Genomic DNA, 17,047 nt, shown 5'->3' with positions numbered 1-17,047 from the left:
ATGGAACAAATAATTTGAATCCAATTACTTTTATTCTGCCTCGCCTTATGAAGTTACATTAACTCACTCTGCAGTCAACACAAAAGTTAAGCTGAGACCTGCATCAAAATGAATAGTTTGTTTGGACAGGAAGCACTTTTTAATTTTCTTCTTTTGCAGCTTTGCCAGTCCCACTCTCTCTGCTGGCATTAGTCGAGCCCACAGCCTCCATCACATCACATAATTACAATCATGTACGAGGGTGTGTGAAGAAGAGCCGCAGTGGCCTGAGAATAGCTCTGACAACTGTGAAACAGGCAAAATGAAGTCCTCTCCATTCAGACCCTCTAGTTCTTATTATGCACCAGCTATATCTCTGCACCCTCCTTTGTGCTACCATAATTACTTAATCTTAGCACTACTATGGCTGCACTACACTGCTGCTGCTTTGAGTTGTGCTCCCAACAGGGAATAGATCCTGGCTTTAATTTAACTGCAAATGTGGTTATAGCCATCAAAAGAGATTCACATCTTTCTCTCTTGTTCGTGCCAAAGAAGCATTTTGCTTCTTTTTATTGTCTTAGCGCTGCATATACAACTTTTTACAGGAAAGTAATGCCAACCGATTTCTCCTCTGTGTCCTCTTCACAGATGTTTTATGGCTGATGCTGAGAATAATCTTCAATGAGTGGAGTATTTTGTGTTAGCATAAAAGTCCACTGTGTAACTTTGCTGGTGGAGGGTCTGTCACCTGCAGGTTTCTATGGATATGTCATTGCTCTGTCTGGAATGTTCCACAGTGTGACATTAAACAGCTCTTCTTACATTTATTCAATTACAGGTGGTTTTATAGCTCAGAAATACCAAGGGAAAAACACACATTCTGACTGTGAGTGGGATTGCCTCTTCACAGATCTGACCTGCAACTTGTTCTGGTTTGGTCTCCATGAAAATAGAAAGGTTTAATGCCATACTGTGAAACATTCCAGACAAAGCAATAGCATCTCCATGAATAAAAGCATTTGACGAACCCTCCACCAGAAGTTACACAATGCACCTTTAATTGAGAGGTAAGGGTGTAACAGTTACACAAAAGAAATATTGTTAAGTTGACTAAGCAAAAAAAATAAATAAATACTGTATACTACTGTGTACTACAATCATACACTGTAAAGAAGTGGACTAAGGGAGTGTGACGCCACCCATAGCATTCGACTCCAGGCAAATGAAGCTCATGAGGCTTAAAGGAGTGAATTTGGAACGAGGTGACATTTTTCAGTCAAAGTCAATTGGAGCCGATCGAGCTGAAACCATCCCTATACACCTTCTGTTTGGAACACGGTGACTATTGGGTTAGTAATGTCCATTTATATCTAAAGTCTATGGTTGTAATCCTATATTTCTATCAGTGCCACCCCAAATGCCCATAAAGCTGTATAAAACCTTATGAATAAAGCATTTGGATAAATAAATGGCTGGCTAAACCTAATGATCCCAAATGAAAAGGAATACATATTAAATAATAAATAAATAAAGAATGAATCAATTTTTAAAGAACTGAATAATTTACTCACCTGTTTCCTTCCTGTTGAATGCCAATCTTTCATTCAGTGGATTGTGTGGTCCGGGCCTATATTTAAGGTGACTCATCTTCCTCTGCATAAATCAGGGAATCACAGACAATAATGGGCCCATTTGAAAAGCAAATAGTCATTCAGCAGAGATTTGTACGACCCTACTTAATGCATATGCTTTTGTCAAACTCTTTGACGCATTGTGCATGTCAAGAATGTGCCTTCAAACTATCAAACACCAGCTAATCCATAGTAACAGTATTCAAATTAAAACACCAAAGTTAAAATGTAGTTAAAATATCTGCTTTACCAATACTTGTATAATGATTGATGGTGTGTCTTAGTTGTATTACAGATCAATAGCTAGATTCATTTCATTCAGGAACAGATTCATTCATTTTGGTGTTGTGAAGTAACTAAATATATACAGAAAATATCCAGAATACTTTAGAGTAACTGTATTCTGGTAATTACTCTTTTATTTAGTGGTATTCAGAAACAATTACTTTCATAAGAGTAAAGGATTTCATTGCAGTACTTCTGATCATAGAATGTAGGCTTCAAACTGCGCAGTATTAGTGACAAAAATAGAAAACACTGCCCTTGTGGTGAGTGCATGAGCGATTTTCCTTCTCTAACTAGTGATAATTAATCCAAGCATAACAAACTATGCAAGAAACATAGTGTTTTGTTAGAATACTCTGATTCAATGTCTATTACTTGTCTTGTCTATGTATTCAGTATTCCGTTATTAAACACATTTTATGATGGTTTATTGTGGTGCCCTCCCTTCCATCCTACTCTAAAATAAACCAAAGTGAGACTACTCAGTTTTACCTTTGATTTAAAGGTGTACTCTGTAATTTCTGGTGGGGGGAGACATTAATAGCCATGTAATAGAGATTGCATTGGCATAACTGCTCATATGTTTGGTCCTTGTGTCATCAAAACATGCACAAAAAACTGCACTGTTAAAAAGGACAACTCATTTTCACTTAAGAAAGGCATTATGTCTTTTCATACTGTTCTCTCTTCATTCACATGGGCAATTTATGGACATTAAGAGGAAGTTTGAATACTTAATAAAAAAACTAATTACTTTTGAGGAAGGGTTACTCTGCCACTGTGTTAACAAACTCCCAAATATCCAGCGTTGTTTCTCCACGTAGAAAACATTTTACTGATATGCGATATGTCCACAACGTTCTCTATCTTACTACCACAGCAGCATGTACTTTCTATTCATAAAAACATTAATTCACTCCATTGTAGACTCTTTCCTGTTACCTTAGCCCTGATATTGACCTTAGCTCAATGGGGAGGATCACATCATGGCAGGGGCATTGCAGAGGGCTGTTCGTGTTTTTCACTTCCACTTTTCTGCTGTATATATCCACTTCACAGCACTATAAATATACAGTATATGACTCAGAGGATATCGTTATTGCAATCAGCATCAGATATGGGAGTATTATTAACATCTTTCACAAAATTGACTCATCGCTCAGTGTCGTCTTGGTGCAACTGGAACGTCATTTAAGTTTTTATAAAGTTCCCGAACAAACTAATTTAAGCTTCAAGTCAGCATGCATTCCTCTTGTGAATTTGATACCTCTTCAGCTGTTTTAAGGTTACTCAAATAGTATCACTTATCAAGTATTTGGCAAGATGGTACCACATTTTCATCAGGCATAAATCTGAACAGTATAAGATGATGATAAAAAAGCATAGCGGTGAACTAAGTGAAGATTTAAAGAAGTACTGGAGGAACTTTTTACAACTATGACTAAACTTGGCATAGCGTAACTCAGGTTTAAAATAGGACTGAAATACAGCAGAACCCAGTCAAAGCTACGACTAAACTCGGTCAAAACCAGGACTACACCAGGATTTAAACCAGACCAGACAAAGAGTGTCCTAAGTTCCAGATCCTCAAATTAATGTTGAAGCACTATAAACTCCTCAGTGCTCTAATGTATTCGTTTCACTGGAGGAAGCTGTATATTTAACTCTTGTTGGTTTTGTGTTGTCAGATCTTCCGGAGGTGTTGGCTTGTGTTCAAGAAGGCGTCGAGCAAAGGGCCGCGGCGGTTAGAGAAATACCCAGACGAGAAGGCAGCCTACTTCAGGAGCTTTCATAAGGTAACTTCACCTCACTCTCACTATGCACTGTGTGGATTTATGTTGTAGATGATTCTAGCAATGTACTGTTTTGTTCTAACTTGACAGATATTCAATATAAGATGGTTCACTAGAAAATAGATGCAGTACCTTTGTATGGTAGATTTTCTAAACTTGCAATTATATTACAGAATGTATCTAAAACCATCAATCCCCATGTGCCAGAAAGGTTACATAGTCACCTTTTACATTGCGCTACAAATCACAAAGTCGTATTGTGATAAATGGTCAAATTTTTATATAGCACTTTTCCACCTTCAATGCACTCAAAGCACTTTACATCAAGGAACCACTCACCCATTCACACACACACTTACACACCAGTGTCTGCAGACACTGAGAGTTTAAGTGTCTTCAGAATTCATCTGTGGGAGCTGGAATTGCACTGCCAACCTGTGGGTCACAGGTGTTTATGTTGAGTAGGATTTTGCTATATTTGCTCCTCAGCTAGAGCATTTTTTACTTTTCACAAAAACATTTGGACAATGTAAGTTAACAAATTGGCTTGACATAATTTATTTGCAAGTTTCTATGAATGACAACAACAATCTATGGCTAATCAAGTATGTAGGCTGTATTTGGTTACAATCCAAAGACAACAGATGCCAACAAAATATTCTGAGTAGAATATTCTTGAGCCTAATGAGATCATAATACGCTATTGTGTGCCCCCCCAAAACAACACTCCCACTCATGTCATGATCACCCACTCAAAAGATCATGATGCCCAAACAACTTTCTGTTTAGTATGCAGAAATGACCCAAGAGCCATAGTGGCACAGGTCTAGGCAAAAGTCAAACAGTAAATATTCAGTTTCAAAACAGCAATCATGAAACTTGAAAACTGATAGTATTTGAACTAATACACCCTCTACTCAAGAACACACTTCAGGGAAATAGAATTCAAATATAGTGTTATAAAAAAGTTATAATAGCAATAAGCTGTGCACATGTCTAACAATAGCTTTCTCTGTCTTTATATCAGATCGGCTGACTGCTATTCTCCGATGATGGAGTTAAAAGTCCATTAAGGCACATTCGGTAACTTTATCTAGTCCTCAGAGGCCCTTTTCCCTTTCCTTTAGGAGGCAATAATCCCGCATATGATATCTCTCTCCACCTCCGAACGCTTTGAAATTCTCCAATTATGGCTCATTACAGCGAGAGGAGCTGGTGTTAAAGGAGTAGAAGCGACCTAACAGCAGATAACAATGAGGCTTTTTGCACTGAGTGCTGACTTAGTGCTCTGTAATAAAGTGTCTACACGTTACACACATGAAAGCTGTGATTCTCAAATACAGCATTTCCATACAGGGCTTGCATTATATAGACAAATCTGACTTCTTCTCATTTCCTGAAAACACAATATTTGATCCACAAGAAACAAAGGTTATTGCAAAACATGTTGTGCATCTGCAGTATATTTATGGTAAGGTATTTTTCCTTATAACATATTCCACAAATCAAATTATTAAAAAGTCTAATTCACTTTTAGCACCTGCTTGTCTCTATGGAGATGTTATTGCTTAGCCTGGAATCTTCTGGTATGACATAAAACATATCCATCTTGCATTTATTCATTATGGGTGTTTGATTTGCTCAAAAATATATTAATTCCTTCCGTGAATATGGGACGATTCTCCACAGATCTAAATTGTAATGTAGCGTAGTACTTGACTATCTTTAGAGCTAGCTAAAAAAAGTGGAACATTATTCTTGTATCAGAATATTATTACAGTATACAGTAAACAGAATGTACTTTTTTTTCATTTTTTTTTTTCATAACCAACCCACCCATTTTTCACCCTGTGAACAATGGCAAAAACACACGAAACTTTGCTAACTATTGAAACTCTAACTTGCATTAGCGCTCCCTACAGATTAAGACTAAATTCAGGGAGAAAACTAAATTATTTTTCAAAATCATCAAATTGCAGAATCTTTGGATGATTTAACTCAAACTTTAATCATGGGTGAACACCCCAACCTTGAACAGATTTACATAAGAACATTTTTAAAATGGTGCAACAGTACCTCACTAGGCAATTTGTATGGAACAATAAAATGTTAATTGTCGTAGACATGCAAAGTTTGGTACACATATTTGAGACATGCTCTAGATCAAAAGTTTAATGCTGGCCACACCCCATCTCACATTGTGTTGCCATAGCAACAAACCAAAAATCTGTCCTTGCCAATGGGACGTCCTGACAAAAACTTTGGCATAGCCAAACTACATTTGTTAACCAGATGCTCATGGGGTGCGGTGTGGGCTGGGCATGGAGTAGGCGCGAGTGAGGACCAATGATTGCTGCTTGTGGCTGTATTATTTTTTTTATATATAATTATTTGTCCAATTATCTTCATTCTCATTTCTGTGTACAGTATATACTATGTACTTGTTCATACGAGCGTCTCTGTATCCTGAGTCCACTGGTTAGCTGGTACAGTAGCAGCTGTGTGTTTGCCATAAAGCGTCTCCGTGGTTACTACATCATGCTGTCACACGGGGCGTCCTGTGCGGTGGCTCTGGTCCCCGGGGGCACCTTGTACACCCGTTCTGTGGAGAGTGAGCGATGAGCGCGCACATGCACCACTGCACCTGATAATGCATCGCCCCAAAGATCAAGAAAAGGTCCCAACTAAGGGCTACATTCAACGCAGCACTGCTTTCCAGGCTGCACCGGTGGCTGATTTGGCCCCTATTTTTAGTTTCAACTCGTCACGTTTATTCCATTTCTGTTATTTTCCATGTTTGTGTGTCTGAGAAGCACTGGTCCACGCACGCTCTGAATATTTTTAGCCTCTGAGAACTTGTTTTTGTGCGCACTACATTGCCTTCTTGCTGACAGTTAAAGTGGAGTGGAGCTATAGTCTAATATATGTGCATATAGAGGGTGTAAATAAGACACGCAGCAAAGAGAAGTAACTCTTTTATATGAGATTATCTGACGGCGAAAACAGATTAAAGAGAACGCAATGAGGAATCTGGCTCTTTAGAAATGACTCACTTTGCATGGGCTCTTGCCTCAGGCACCAGAGGAGGGTTGAGCCACGCAAGCAGAGCTAAAAGGAAGAACCAAACCAGACGCTACAAAGTCTCATGTCAGTTAAATGTGTGATGTTTTGGCCTGAGGACAGATGTAAACTTAAATCACACCCTCTTTGAAAATGAACTCTTATCTTTTGCACACCCTTCTTCTGTTAAAACAAACATATTCTGCGAATTTTACTTTTCAAACCTTTAACCATGTTATATTTTTTCCCCTCATCTTTTACTCACCCACAGTTGTATTTGGAGTGATTTGTGCTCGTTCGAGAAATCTTTAATCGCTCATTTTCAAGATGCTGTACTACTGATCAATCCTTGTTTTCACCGCCACCGACATACGCCCACTGCTCTGTAGTTACTTTGTTCTCCAATTTTATTTTCTCAGTTGGTGATATTATTTTGGTACAAATTAACAAACAAGAAAAAAAATAAAATCTGCAGCTTGCTTGTGTGATCTGCAGCTATTCAAAAGAGATGTCATCTCTTTGTTGTGATGACGTTTACAGCATTGTCAGCTCCCATTGAGCACCACTTTTTTTTTTACAGGGAAGTCAGCAGACTTGTTTCTTTTATTAAGTTGTTTTAGATGAATATTGTGATTTAAAATGTGCAAATTATAACATGATGATCCACGGGTGTCGTAGATTATTTATTTTACTATGTAGCAGGGAGTCTTCTGTAAATTTTCGTGATATGCACTTAACACTTTTTAAAAATTATATATATATCTTTTTATTTTATTTTTTTTGAAAAAAAAAAAAAAAATGCATTTCAGCCGTAGTCAAGATTTATCAGTGCTGTAGACTAAATTGAAATAAAGTCCAAGAGAAAGTAGAGACATGACACTAGAGTTTATTTACCCTCAGTAGAGGACCCGGCATTTAGAAACATGAGCTCCCAAAACATTGTGATAGTGTTGTTCATTCTAGTGCAGTCTACTCTAGCACTGTAGGGAGTATTATACCTCTGATGACGTAGACCAAGATAACAAGGAATGAACTGGCAGTGTTGGGCTGGCACAGCACAGAAATGCAATTCCTCTATCATGCAGTTAGATATTTTTAGTTTTAGTTGACAAAATGTTATGCAAATTTATGTTGTATTGTTGAAGTATAGACCTTCTCCCACATGTTCTTAGTGTTGGTGTAAAGCTCTTAAAAGCAATATTTTTGTATGTGGATAGTTTATTCATGTATTTTTATTTTATTTTTTTCAGCTAAATAAACACAATGCAGGGGAGTGATCTGCAAGTATAAGTATCATTGATTACATGTCATGCTATCAGAGAGAGGAATGGCTGCCCCTCATGTTGTGTATGTTTATGAGGTTTCTCCTTTAACCTCTCACACTGGAGCTGTACTGTGCAGGCAGCGTGCCCGCTTAATTCATTCCCAACAGTCTGGCAGTGGTCCCATGGTTAGCACACAATAGACTACAATAATGTAATGGGGCTTATCTCCCGGGTGGAGGGAACACACAGAAGACTGTTGAACAAAATGGCCTGTAAATGCGGGTGATATTCAATTAAATGTAATCTTTTCTTTTTTATATTGCCGATCAATTCTCTGCATAAGTGATTGAGATGCTTTAGATTGGTTTGCTCCAGATTGACTAAAGGAGCTGTCTCAAGGAGAGCCACTCAGCGCATGCACAAGGTTTATAATCATCAGCCCCCATTGTCCACTGAATGCTTTTAAAATAAATACAGAGGCACTACAGGCTAAATAAGGCTAATGCTAATGTACACTTCAGTTAGGTATGTGAGATGACAATATACATGACAAATAATAGGAACATTTGTACTAAAAGGATGCTGAGTATGAGAATGATCTTCATAAGGTCGACAATTTTAACTTGGCTCGGACAAGAAAACAATTTCATCTGTACATAGAGTGCTGATGCTCAATAACATAAATGTGATCTTTGAGGTTTAGTGTGACTGTAATGGAGATCTCAGATAATAAAGGGGAATGTTAAAGGTTTCTAGCAACAGGTATATGGAATAAATTAAGTAAAATATTAAAATCATTTTCAACAAGTCATAGGGGTGGACATCATTGACAATAATTTCATCCTAATGTTGATATTCGTATAACCTTATGACAATTATGGATGCACCAATTTTCAATTCCAATATCTCAGTACTTTAGCTTTTAATGTCTGCTGATACACACTATCAACCAATACCAGTTCAGAGACTGAAATCAGCATTTATTTTCTTTAAACAAAAATAAAATAAGACAAAACTGAGCCAAAAGTGTTACATAACTCTTATTTATCTCAAGTAACTACTGAACAGCTTTGTATAAATAAAAGTTAACATTGTGAGACTTTCTGGACCGAGCACGACCAGTAAATAATCTTTTTTATATCAATTTATATGTCCAGTTAGGATAATGGCTGAAGCGATTTTTGGAAACCGATATTTAATCCAGCTAATTTTTCAGTATTGGCACTGATACCCGATACCAGTATCTGATTGGTGCATCCCTAATGGGAATCTATCAGAAATGCTAACATGTGCCAGTAAATATTGTGGTTGAAGATTAATAAAAGTAGTGTAATGTCATAAACTTCAATGACAAAAGATATTACACATAAGAAGAAGAGTGTCAAGTCTGCTTTTATCACTAGATAGAACACGGTTTCCACACAGTGCCTATATTCTCCTACACAAGTCGTATTTAAATGAGTCTAGCCTGTCTTTGCTTACACTTGTATACCCAGTGCAGTTCACCCAGTGCTGATCCCTGCTCTCTCCCTCTAATGCTGCTGTCTCTGCCTTCACAGATCACCGAGCTCCACAACATCAAAAACATCACCCGCATGCCCCGAGAGACAAAGAAGCACGCTGTCGCCATTATCTTCTGTGACGACACCTCCAAGACTTTCGCTTGTGAATCAGGTAACTATGTGCTTTTTAGATAGAGATGTTTGCTGTGTACCTCTTATTCTGTATGCAGGAGTTACGAGGCGGGGAGCGGAGGGGTGTATCTGAAAAGTTTGGTAAGTATTTTGTAAGAAGTGAAAGGTCAGAGCACAGAAGACAAGCAGAAAACTTAGAAGAACTGGAGTTTAGCCAAGTCGTGCTCATTTGCCGCTGCGTTAAGAAATAGGAGGCGCTGTTCCTGAATATCGATTTCTAAACTGCAGGTATGAAAAACAATATTGGGCATTATTTACAGTGTGTTTCAACCCAATTATGTTGTGTAACAAAATAGATTGCTTCTAATGTGTGAAATGTGAGACTAATAATGCGTATTGAGAAAGAGTATATTCTGATACAGGTGCAGTACCATAAATAGCAGCTTCTTGAATATAGATTTTTTTGCCAACAGTACCATATGGATACACTGACCTCCCAGAGTCCTTTATATCCTGCAACCCCATCATTTTCACCAGTCATTCACAGCTCCTCTAGTGGGAATTCACACTTAGCTCCTATACAACCATATATACACAGCTCTTTATAACATGTGCACGATGGAGTGATTTCAAAGCACTTTTTACCAAGCCATCATGAGAAAGCCTTGCTGCTGCAGAGGCAAGTAAAGTCAAGTTGTTTTCCAGGGCTAGAATTCGATTTGGGTTTGGGTTAGGTTACAAGAAATCGTATCTGCATCAGATAGAAATTTGGCAAGCTTCCACTAGAGAAAATAAAGCTTAAATGGCAAAGACAAACCTCCCTAAACTATTTAAGAGGCATTAAAACAGACTCTAGGAAAATCAGCAGTTGTGTTGTATCACTGTGTACCCCCTCACCTATTGACCACAGAACAAGTCAATTCGAAGTTAAATGTAATGTTGTATCTATTTGTCTATATATACAAAGTCATTAAAATAGCATGGTATGTGAAACGTGTTTCATGCAAAAACTATGACTGCTATTTTGATTTAGCAGCTGTTTTAAAACCTTGTCAGGCGTCGTGTTTACTTTATTATTAGTGTATTGTTGTGCCCACATAGTGATGAGCAGATGCTATGACTCAATCTGAGCGTATCAAAGAGCGCATCGAACGAATGTGAACCAATAAAAATGTGTCAGGGATCCTATTTTGGTGTTGTGTAACCACGGAGACCAACCTCAAGCCCGTCTCCTGTTCAATTGTCACATTTTCTGTCACTCCAACTCCCCATTCCTCGCATCCTGTTCCATGGTCCACCTACGCTCTCCGAAACAGCCTCCTCCCACCATATTTCCTCAGTCTGCCTATATCCGCTGCCATATGTTTGTTTGTATAGCGAATTCTCCACTCGCTGGCCTTAAAGGTGTGGGAGTTTAGAGCCACTTAAAGGCTAAAGTAACTCTGAATAAGTCGAATCTGAATCCTGGGAGCCCTGCACTGGTATCTTAAAGTGCAAAGAGGGTTCTATAGCCTCTAAGTCTGTACGCACATCCTCCATATTTCCTTGTGTTGTGCTCAGTTGCTTCAGGCTGCTACAGACCTTTCCCTAACCTCTCAAAGTTGTAAGCAGTTCTCCCATTGGACAGCTCTGTTGATTTGACAAACAAGCTGTCTATTACAAAAAAGTGAAAATCCATCTCTGCATATCAAAACTGGGAGTGCGATGACAGTTGCTTAATATAAAGAGAATTGCTGCTGTCTTTTTGATGTTGCATACATGACTAGCTATAGCGCTATGGCGGTTATTCCACAGAGTTTGGTGTGAACAAGCTTGGTGGAGATAAACAACTCCGGAGCTCGTCTCATTTCATACTTCAGTAAGTTTTAGCAGGAGCTTACAGAAGACAACTGAAAATATGATTCATTGTAAACACTGACTTAACAAAAACAACACAACTTTCAAACTACAACAACAACAACTGCAAACTTAAATTGGTCAATATACTGTGTGGACCATTTATTTGATGGACAGAATTGTACATTGTGTTAAATGGTGGCGAGTGGTCAGTTGGGTTCACTGTGGTCACAAATAAGAGATTTTCCTTTTGGTTTTATGTAATCTAAGCAGTAACATTGTTATTGTGAAAACAGATATTGAAGTAATAATGCTCATAATACAAAAAAAAAAAACCCAACATATTATTTCTAATCTCTGCAAGTAGCTGGATATACACTATTACAAACAAGACATGTTTTTAGACTTATAAGTGGGCTATGCAACTTTTCTGTTATAGGGGAACCTGTCACCTGCTTGTCTCCATAGAGATGTTATTATTTAGCCAGGCTGGCGCCACCTAGTGCTTCTGCTCCATTTCATTTCTCTCCAGCGACTAGGTCAGGAATCAGAATACACTAGATGGTTTGCAAGACCCCTGGAAGTTTTAGACCGTGCACCGGCCAATTACCTTTAATTTGCAAATTCATCTCACAGAAACAACAATGGTCGTTGACAGACATGTTCACTCTCTGCTTTGTTTGCTGTTGTGCCGCCAATTACTTGGACACCACTGAGCTTTCCGCCGTATTACATACGTCATGACCAAATAGCAGTGATTGGTTAAATAAAAAAAGTACCTGTCTACCATCGAGCAAACAAATCCTAATCCTAAGGTCAGACGGTTTCTATGAGGTGAAACCGACTGATGAATCAGGCCAGTTATTACTGTTATTGCATTAAATAAATGGTTCGAGTGAGCGGTCTTTCCACGGGTTTGACCTGTAATTTCTAATATCTAATGACATCAGTGCTTGCTTCAATGGTGATAAACAAGTTTGATGCCATTGTGTGGAAAACTCCTGGCAAAGCAAAAACATCACCATGGAGACAAGGAGGTGCATGTGGCATACCCTCCACCAGAAAAGTTACACAGTCCACCTTTAATGAGTTAGAAATAGACAGTCCTAAGTGCCAAATTGACTTGTTAAGTGTTCTGTATCAGTGATTCATTGAAACCCCAGTCGTCTATGGTCAGCTTCTTCTCTATGAGGCAGATACAGACACAGATTCGTTAACCCATATTCCAATTTCCATGATGTCTGTATATTACTAGAATATCATGGTTGATTGTATTGGTTTTGTTTGGTTTACCAGGAAAAGCACAGACCACCTAGAGTCCTGTGGTCTGTGGTACTAACCTTGCTGCCGCTTGTATCTGCACCAAATCGATGGCATTGATTCTCTCCCTGCAGTTACTGTTAGCTCATGTCCAGCGCATGGGGCTTTTTATTGTGACACATTATGGGCAGCTCATACGCCACATTAGCCTGGTTTAAAGGCTTGTAAAATGTTGACAGTGCCTTTAAGTGTGTGAATATGCTTGTGTTTGTGTACAGAGCTGGACGCTGAGGAGTGGTGCAAGCTTCTGTGTGTGGAGTGCCTGGGCAGTAGACTGAACGACATCAGCCTGGGAGAGCCGGACCTGTTAGCAGCAGGGGTACAGAGGGAGCAGAGCGGTGAGTGCACAATTAGTTCCTGCTAACACTAACACACACACATACACACATGTTGGGTTTCCATGCTTCTTGGGGACACATTGGAGACACATTGACTTACTTTGTTTCCTATTTTTTTCTTTCCCTATTTTCTGATCTGTGTTATAATGTTATTTCCCCATCAGAAAGATATCTGGAGTTGTGTTATGTTTTATTTACCCATGTTTAACACACACATTTATATTTAGGCTATGTTTAAAACATAAACCTTCACTGGAATCATTTGGATGATTGCAGCCTTGGGCCTTGGAATTGCCCATTTCTACTGAACAACAGGTATAAGGTAGCTGTTAACTTGAAAACTAACACTGCGTGACATTACAAGGTGGAACAGAGCATTTTGGGCTTTTGAGAGGTAAACAAACTAGTAATAAAGATTTACTCAAACAAAACAATTGCAGATATGTTTTTGAGGTAACTTTATAACATGACTAAAAGCTCACAAGAGTCAATTTTGTGTGTGTTACTACTGGCTCAACCTAAAATCCTACCATGACACATTGTTTGTTGGATCCACCCATCAAATGTTTGTGTCCATGTTGATGTTTTTTTGCTTTTCATCAAATGTCCCACAGTATTGCATTAGAGTTATCGATTTTCATGCCCCAAGGCTAACTTACAGGTCGGATCTGGGAAAAAAGCGAGCCCTCTCACAGGGGGCAATAACATACACCAGTAATTGAATAAAGAAAAGCAAGATAGCTAAGTTTATTGTCATACTGTGGAACATTCCAGACAAAGCAATAACATATCCAGGGCAACAAGCAGGTGGTAGACTCTCTAGAATTAAGAAAAGTTACATAACTTTATTGCATATTGTTGATTGAATAATAAAATATTTACCTGATGGAGACCTGGGTTTTGTCCTCATAATGGAGGCAGGTCCTTGTGGATTGAGTGTGTACACATATTTTAGTCCCCACAATGAGATAAATACCAGGCCGGTGCTACTCGGGGTCAGTCTCTTTCAGCTCTCTCACCACCAAACAGTTCGCACTCCATGTGTTACTAGCACTGAGCCCTCCGAGGGGCAGCCACCAGAAAGAACACATGCTGTCCAATTACACTGTGGAAATATGGGACATTTTTGTCAATAACTGCTGTGAAGCCCTATTGTACACTCGGGGCTGTGTGTGTGTCACAGGTCACAGTCTGGCCAGGCCCTGTCCCAGTTGCTAATGAGAAGTGCTGCGCATCACTTGCTCCCCTCATAATGAAGCTTGTCATGGAGATGGATGAGATTATAGCTCCAAAAGCCCTGTGAAATAAATGTGCTTTGTCGCATATTCCACACACAGGAAATGGAAAAGGGGAGAAAAAAGAGAAAAAGAGGCCAGACAGACAACAGGAGGTTATATCAGTAAAGAGAGGAGTGTAATTTGTGAAACCGCCGAGGAAATCGAAAAATCAACAGGCTGCAAAAAGTGGTTACAATTGTAAAGGGCGAGTCATTGAAAAGAACAGCCATTTCATTTTTTCTCCACTGGTTAAGTCAACTCAGATTAGAAAACAAACTCTGATTTATTTCTCATTTTATCAGCACGGCAAACTTTGGTGCCACTTCGATTTCACTGTTGGTCTAAAAAGTTCTCCTGCAGTTTCTCTCACAGGTTTATACTGAGACACTGGTGGCACAGGTCATCCATTTTTCAGTCAGTTCATTTAATACAGTTTATGGAGAAAATGCCACTTATTATATCAGTTGATCAAAATAAGGAGAAAGTGTAGGGCTGCAAATAACAGTTATTTTCGAAGTCAACTAATTAAGAGGTTTATTTTATTTAATATTTTTATAAGTTGACTAGTCAAACAATTATTTCTGTTGTACACTTTTACATTTTAACCAAATAATGACTGAATATAGAGACTGAAGGTTTCTAGACAGAAAGTCTGTGCAGTCCAGATATTGATCATGAGTATTAAAATATGATTCGAGATTACTTAACTATACTATAATTAGCTTTACCCATATTTTGTTCAGTTTGCTGTTTAACTATGGAGGGCCACTATAGTCTTCATTGTGAATTTGTAACACTACTCATGTAATCCCAAGAATACTAAGAAAATTACCTTTATACAATAGCATATCGCTTGGTATTAGTTATGTACTGATTTGAATGACATCATTAGTAGCTTTTCCGAACAGCAGGCACCAATAAGTAGACCAAGATGAGTTAATTTCAGCCTTCTTAAAATACACCCACAAGAGCATTGCTAATTATGACCAGGCTACAGGCACATTTTCAATCTTTCAGTCCGACCCGCTGTGAGGTAGGAGTGCTAAATACACTTCCACAGGCACCACTTTATTTGGATTCATTAAACATAATTAGTTTGAAATCATTGTGCATTGCTCAGTATGTGCCTCTCGCCTGCTTTCCAACTGCCTGTCTCAGTGAACTTGCAAAGGTGTGTAACTTTTAGGTTGGGGTTCCATAACCTGTTTGTTTTTATGGATGTGTGCCTGGAATGTTCCACAGTATGACATTAAATAGCTGTCCTTACATGTATTTAATTACAGGTGGTTTTATAGCTCAAAAATACCTAGAAAAACAGGCATTCTGACTGTGAGTGGGGTCGCCTCTCCACAGATCCAGCTGTACCTTGGTCTGGTTTGGTTTCCATGAAGGTAGAAAGGTTTAATATCATACTCTGAAACAGACAAAAGAATAACATCTCCATGGAGAAAAGCATTTGACTCTCCACCAGAAAATTACACAATGCACCTTTAATGTGAAAGGGCTAGTTTAAATTGATGCCAGCTCACTTCCTGGATATCTTGTTAGTTGGATTTTAGGTAAATTTGTTTTGAAAATAGTTTGGCTTCACTTGACTTTGTAGCAGAGACAAAAGTTTAAGCTGGAAATTTACTGAGTAAAATTGCACAAGTATGCTTTAATGAATTGGCAATTCAACCGTTTAGAGATCACATTTTGCACTGAGTTTTTAGAGAACTTAGAAAAAGGAAGTAGACAGTTTAAAAGATATACCCCCAATGTGATGAGCACAGCAATTCTGAAATCTGTTTACCCCTCAGTCCTGACAAAGGAGTCTGCAAAAGAGCGCTTCTCTGCCCTAAACTGTGTGCTCTATTTACCACTGAATGTAAATGAGAAGAAGTGTTGTTTTTAAATGAACCCATCCCTTCTTTACTGCCATTGCTAAGACGTGACAAGCAAAGCAAATCCACAGTTTCCTGTTTTGGCATTTTGTTCTGCTGTTATCCGAGTTTTTAACAAGCTGCTGTTGTGACTCTTCCCAGAACGCTTCAATGTTTACTTAATGCCGACTCCCAACCTGGATATCTACGGCGAGTGCACCATGCAGATCACCCATGAGAACATCTACCTGTGGGACATTCACAACCCACGGCTAAAGCTCGTCATGTGGCCGCTCAGTTCACTACGACGATACGGGCGCGACTCCACCTGGTTCACCTTTGAGTCAGGAAGGTACGTGTCAGAAATATTTCTCAGTACTCACTTATTACCAAGTGAATAGCTGTTTTTAGAGGGGCTCAGAGATCGTCAGTTAGACCAATGTGCACATAACTTTGTCACTCAGGCGTTACAATGACCCTGGTAGATGAATATAGTAATTTTAGTCCTTCAAGCCAAAATGTGTTCTTATTTAAGAATTTTTAGGCACTGGTTTGATTAGTCAAAAAGGGGAGAGAGTGAGCAGAGACATTCAGATAATTATTCATGTTGTTAGCTTGACTCATACATGTTCTCTGTTATTCTTCAAGGGACAACTGTGCAGTGGATAATATAGTCAGTTGTACTTAATAAAAAATAATAATATGGGCTTTAAAATTTAGTGTCTTTTGACTTATTTAAAGCAACATTTGGTGTCAGAAAAAGT

General features: G+C 38.6%; 1 protein-coding gene across 2 annotated transcripts in view; it reads left to right on the top strand.

Annotated features, from left to right (window-relative positions):
- dok6 (docking protein 6) overlaps positions 1–17,047 on the top strand; it is a 55,041-nt gene that overhangs the window by 21,484 nt on the left and 16,510 nt on the right. For both annotated transcript variants that reach the window (XM_055150731.1, XM_055150732.1), the window contains exons 2-5: positions 3,587–3,694; positions 9,576–9,690; positions 13,025–13,144; positions 16,446–16,635. In XM_055150731.1, coding sequence (XP_055006706.1) covers positions 3,587–3,694; positions 9,576–9,690; positions 13,025–13,144; positions 16,446–16,635 — 533 coding nt within the window. The remainder of the gene's footprint in view (positions 1–3,586; positions 3,695–9,575; positions 9,691–13,024; positions 13,145–16,445; positions 16,636–17,047) is intronic.

This window comes from Boleophthalmus pectinirostris, unplaced genomic scaffold (genome assembly GCF_026225935.1).
Source record: "Boleophthalmus pectinirostris isolate CB_2022bp ecotype Guang Dong unplaced genomic scaffold, ASM2622593v1 HiC_scaffold_15, whole genome shotgun sequence".
NCBI classification, from domain to species: Eukaryota; Metazoa; Chordata; class Actinopteri; order Gobiiformes; family Gobiidae; genus Boleophthalmus; species Boleophthalmus pectinirostris.
The sequence above is the reverse complement of the archived record's forward strand: the minus strand, read 5'-3'. Positions and strand labels throughout refer to the sequence as shown.